General features: G+C 39.3%; 1 protein-coding gene across 9 annotated transcripts in view; it reads left to right on the top strand.

Moving 5' to 3' along the window:
* Window positions 1–6,019, top strand: part of nrxn3a (neurexin 3a) — a 125,299-nt gene that overhangs the window by 71,179 nt on the left and 48,101 nt on the right. For all 9 annotated transcript variants that reach the window (XR_011079371.1, XR_011079370.1, XR_011079368.1 and 6 more), the window contains exons 8-10: window positions 1,151–1,444; window positions 2,158–2,305; window positions 3,915–4,298. Coding sequence is in view for 5 of the 9 variants with exons in the window: in XM_068595467.1 (XP_068451568.1) it covers window positions 1,151–1,444; window positions 2,158–2,305; window positions 3,915–4,298 (826 nt within the window). In the remaining 4 variants the exon portion in view is untranslated. The remainder of the gene's footprint in view (window positions 1–1,150; window positions 1,445–2,157; window positions 2,306–3,914; window positions 4,299–6,019) is intronic.

Raw genomic sequence — 6,019 nt, 5'->3', positions numbered from 1 at the left:
TTTTAAGATACTTTTGGGGGGAGGACTGAGACCCTAACCCTATTGCACAGATTTTGTTCTCTAAGTTATTATTAATAGTAATTTGAATGTCAATGTCATGAATAATGCATGGTAATATTCTGTACAGTCCTAATACTTTTAGGTCTTAGTCATTGAGCTCAACTTATCCTCCAGATGCGCATGGAACAGCCGTCTTTGACGAGCTCTTGGTCAAATTAGCGATCTTCGTCGCCACATCCATGATCTCTTTAATTTTTAACATTGTAGCGCATAATGCTTGTTGGTGTATTATGTAGTGGTAATTAAGGAAGTCGGGGAAAACATTGTCTTTCCTGCACTTGGAAATAAATCTGTTCAAGCGGCTACCATTGCAGGTGCACCGTCCTTGGGGATTGACATTAATTTGCAGACTCGTAGCTAGTTTTTCATGATAAAGTTTTTGAAAGACTGAAAAAAAAGAAAAGTCAAATTTTGTTTTAATGGCATGTGATCTACCCGCACTAGGGCACCCCTGATGACTTACAGTATTGATCTATTCAGAAAACCAGAGGTGACATGAGGTGTTTAACAGTTCAAAGGATTTTGAGATCACAAGTTTTAAATGACTTGTAAAAATATAAAAAAAATATGCTGTCTATAGCTGGCTGAATCTCTAAGAATAGCTGATTTTTGTTAACCAAGTTTTTGTGGATTAAGTCCTGTCAATCTATTTGGGGGCATTTAAGTGATGTGGTAAACCTTATGTCAATATTTGTTGTGTGCCATCATAGTGTTAAAAAAGGTTTGACTGACAATCCTCATCTGCCCATATTCAGTAAAAAAATACGCAAACTGGAGATTGGCATTGATGCTTTTTTGTCGTTGGTTTAATGAACAACACATCTGTTTTAAGTCTATGTTTTAATAGACGTGTAGATATATGTGAGTTTGAATCAAAATGCATGTCTAGAGATGTGCATCGCCTTCATCTTGAAAACATATATAACATTCTTGATATTTTTAGGTGGATTCCATTTGATGAGAAACATGATAAAGCATCTTGTGGTATTATCCTCACCTCATTGTCTTGGTTAAGTGACAAGAGTAAAACGATCTATCTTTGACAATACCATGATAGAAGAATAACTGTGATATCCTTGTTTTATCACAGGTGGTGTATAAGAACAATGACATCCGTCTTGAGTTGTCCCGTCTGGCTCGCATTGTGGACCCTAAGATGAAGATCCAGGGTGAGGTGTCCTACAAGTGTGAGAATGTGGCCACTTTGGACCCCATTTCTTTTGAGACTCCCGAGGCCTTCATCAGCCTTCCAAAGTGGAACACCAAGCGGATGGGATCCATCTCTTTCGATTTCCTCACAACTGAGCCCAACGGCCTCATCCTCTTCACTCATGGCAAACCTCAGGAGCGCAAAGACGCTGCCCGCAGCCAGAAGAACACCAAGGTCAGCCCATAATCCCCAAGATCACTAGCTCATTTTAATTCGAAGGTCAAAGGCAAGCGGACCTGTTGTTTGGAGGAATAAATGAATCCTTTTGGATGACTGTCAAAATTAATTTATGACAAAACAGCAAAACCAATTGCATTTACTTGCTACTTCCTGTCATCATACGACCTGAATGACTGAGAACCTTCACAGGCATCATACAAGGGTATACAATTACACAGTTATATATTTATTGATGTGTGAAGACCACATCAGGTTGGGTGAGGATGCTGATTCCCAGGAACATAAAGCTGTTCACTTGCTCCACCACAGCTCTATTTATATAGGCAGGGGTTTGTTTATTCATCTCTTTTTTGTAAAATAACTGTATGAACTGGGCACGCACAATATTGTGCAGATTGCAGCACAGAGGTGCTCACTTAGTCATGGACTCACTCAGTCACACACAACAAAACACATAACCACTCAGGCTTATGCCTGATGGATAACATTAAAGGTTGACCACTCAATGATTGTCTCAATGAAGAATTTACAGATTACATATTCAAGAGCATTTACAACTGCTTCATGATTTATCTTTGCTAAACTACACTGCATTCTTTAGTTGTTACATATACAAATAAGAACCAGAACTTACATTCCTTTTGTATGTAACATTACTTTGATTGAATGCTAAACATCTGTTGATGTGTTCTTTTCAACTTTTGCAGGTGGATTTCTTTGCAGTAGAGCTGCTGGATGGCAGCCTGTACCTTTTATTGGACATGGGCTCAGGGACTATCAAGGTGAAGGCCACCCAGACAAAGGTTAATGATGGTGCCTGGTACCATGTGGACATTCAGAGAGATGGACGTTCAGGTCAGTTGTGTTTGTGAATCAGTGAGGATTACTACCTACAATAACAAAGTACTTAACAAAAACTAACTAACTGTATTAATAACGTATGACTCATGAAGTTGTTACTGAAAATTAGTTGATTCACCTTAAATAGCGAACATTTGAATAAAGTGAATTTGACATCAAAACACATTTAAAGGGAATATGTGATAGAAAACTTTATTTGAGTGCATGTGTATACACATTTGGGTAGCTCGAGTGTCGACCGACACACAAACTGTGGAAAGTAGACAACATAGTCAGTGTGTGTCGTGGTCTTGGGTTTCTTTGTTATTTGCCTTTTTTAGGCATACGTTAGCTTTTACCTTTTGCAATGTCTGGTTTGACTTACTTGCTTTTGTGACCTGCTTTTTTTCTACTTGTGTGTAATCACCTTATTTTCCTTGTGCATTCATTCTATCTGCTTTGCCTGTTTCTTTGTCAATTAGTTGTCTAAGCTTGTCCAGCCAGTATTCCTGCTTTATTCAGCTTGTATTTAGTTTCCTGCCTGCTTTTGGATTGTACACGTCATATCATTACTCAGGTCCTGTTGATCATTCTTTTCTGCGTTTAGGTCCATACTTTAACCCTAACAATACCAACTGACCAATGATAGACCCAGCTAATTTATTTGATGGTGTTAATTGGTATATTTCCTTGGTTGAATGGGGAATGAAAAGGAGCTCCTACTGGAGGATTCAAAGAGGATGCAGCGAAGCAAGCATGCATGCATGTTTCCTCTAAGCCATGGTTCTTAATAAACACCCCTGACTCCCCAATTTGCTAACCTTCAGCATGCTAGCAACCAACTTCGACTGGTAATAGGCTGACATTAGGATATATATATTTTTTTCTTTTTTTTTTTGTTTATACTTGTTCTAGTTTATTATAACTTAAAAGCTGTTTAAGTTATGATAAACTTTTTAAAAAATAAAGTAAAATATTGCTCCATAGCACCACTAGTGGGCAAAGAAACTCCACAGGGTAAAAAAGACCACAATGACCAAATGACCACAAAGTAACACAAAACGACTATAAAGATACTCAAAATGAATAAAATAAAATATATAAAATATTTTATTTTATTTATATATATATATATATATATATATATATATATATATATATATATATATATATATATATATATATATATATATATGTAGATATATATATATATATAGGTAGATATATAGGTAGATATTCACCATTATTATTGTTGGTAGATCTTTTTAACTTGGTCATTGTACAAGTAGTTCGCAAACCAAAAAAGTGTGGGCATCCCTGGCATACAGTATGATTTCTTCCTGATAAAACTGTGCGACTATGGTCAGGGTTGTCCTTTATACAGAGGATTCGATCACCGGCTCCGCTAGCTACACTTAAACCTAAATTTCCCCCGTATCCGTATGAATGGTTGATAATCCTGATGTGGCACCTTGCATGGTAGCTCTTCTCATCAGTGTGTGAATAGGTGTCATGTAGTGTTAAAGAGCTTTGAGTGGTCGGAAGACTGGAAAAGCACTATACACACACTGTTGCTATCTATTCAGCTCTATACTTGACCTCTGTTTCTCTATCCCTACTACAGGAACCATCTCTGTAAACAGCAGAAGAACCCCATTTACAGCCAGTGGTGAGAGTGAGATTCTAGACTTGGAGGGCGACATGTATTTGGGAGGGCTTCCCAGTGATCGCACCAACCTCATCCTGCCCACCGAGCTCTGGACGGCAATGCTCAACTATGGCTACGTAGGCTGTATCCGTGACCTTTTTATTGACGGTCGAAGCAAAGACATCCGCCAGATTGCTGAGGCACAAAATGGTGCTGGCATCAAACCCTCATGCAACAAGCAACCTGGCAAGCAGTGTGAGAGCTACCCATGCAAGAACCGAGGAGTCTGCAAAGAAGGCTGGAATAGATTCATCTGTGACTGCACTGGCACTGGCTACTGGTCACGCACCTGTGAGAGAGGTAAGGTTTTTTTGCTTCCATAAACCTTAGACCATTCGAATACTATCTCAAAGGCAGAGGCAAGAGTGTTTAAAAACAACAAACACATTAGAGGACTGGAACAATTGCAGCAATATTAAAGGAAGTCCAGATTGCACTATTAGTATGAGACAGATACCAACTGTGTCCAATTTAAAGGAATACCTAAACCTTAACGTGCATCATTTATATATAATTTACTCACCAACCCTGTGTTACCTGGAATTCATGAAGAAAACAAGTTTCATGGCAGGCCTCCAAAAGAATGAAGGATTCAAAAACTTGTGCTGGCCCGCTACTTGCCCATGGGAGTTCGGTTTGTGTGGAAGTATTTTAGATAGGAAGGTTTTAGTAAATATTCCTATGTTTGGAAGGTAGTGTGCATACGAGATTAATAAGACTGGGATTATACTGCACAGGTTAAACGGAGGGGTTTAGCGAAGGGTCAGTTCATCAAGACTTTTCCCAGTTTTTTGGATTCAACTGAAAGGCCTGCCAAAAAAAACTAGCATTTGTTTTTTCAAGAATTCAAGAGAAAAGTAAACAATTGATACCAATAATCAATTTGAGGGTGAAGTATTCCTTCAGGGAATCACTTTCTTTAAAGAACACTGCTTATGAGGCAGAACCAGTGCCTAGTTCAACATTTAACAGGTCCACAGAGAAAAAAATAAATATCAAATTGGTTTGCTGTAAGGGTGTGTACCAAATATCCCAAAAGAATATTAGTGTTTGTGTTCTGTGAGAAAAAGGCCTTATGTGAGCCTTTGCAATAGGTCAGTCTTGATAAAATGTCACATTCATGTTAAATAGAAGAAGGTGGTTTCTGAAACAAGACACAGCTTCATCTTAAAGTGACATCAGACACTGATGTGCATCTGTGGGAGTGGCACATTTTGAGCTTTGGTTTGAGCCATGAGGGATGGTAGATGGGAGTTCTCATACAGTATGATATATCTGTATTTGCCTTTATCTGTGTGTACTAGATTCCAGTTAATTCAATTTCAATAGATCTAGAAATAAATGAGTGAAGTACAATTCATCCAATCAGCGCTGTAAAAAAGACTTCTGGAGGGGATAGTCTCATCTTGCCCCAGGGCACGTTCCTGTGTCTCTGTTCTCGTCAGGGCTCGTGTCTTGTTCACATCTCGCGTGATCTCGCCGGCTTCTCTTCTCTCGCGGCGACATTTTAACAAGACGAAAATGGAGCGCTACTCTTGCAAGAAGACTCAACCGAAGTGAGATAAAATCTCTTCTCCAAGACCTGTTTGAGAGAAGAAGTTGGGCGAAGAGACTCCAAGTGAAACAACTGGTCCCAGATCAGCCGCCTGAACTCAGCATGAAACAACAGACCGGGGCATATATGAGAAACGGACAGCTGCTGCTTGTGGTACATCGATGCTAACTGTAACAAACAAGAGTGTTTTTTCTAGTATATCAGCATCCAGAATGCAACCGCTGACACCGTCAGCGACAGCGCTTATGGAGAGGCTGAACAGAATTCTCCCACACAGACAAACAGACAAACTTATCGCCCAAGCTTCAAACGGGGCTGCAGTCAGCTTACTATGTGTCCACTGCTACGTGCATCAGCTGTTCATCATCATGCAGTATGCATCCCCAAATGTGGACATGCTATTCAACCAGCTGCTGAAGAGGAACATCGACCATGTCTTCATTAAAGGACTTGTCCAGAGGTTCAC

The sequence above is a fragment of the Clinocottus analis genome, unplaced genomic scaffold, assembly GCF_023055335.1.
Source record: "Clinocottus analis isolate CAN_PGR_092001 unplaced genomic scaffold, fCliAna1.0.p SCAF_30, whole genome shotgun sequence".
Taxonomy (NCBI): Eukaryota; Metazoa; Chordata; class Actinopteri; order Perciformes; family Cottidae; genus Clinocottus; species Clinocottus analis.
This window is presented reverse-complemented; position numbering and strand designations above follow the sequence as displayed.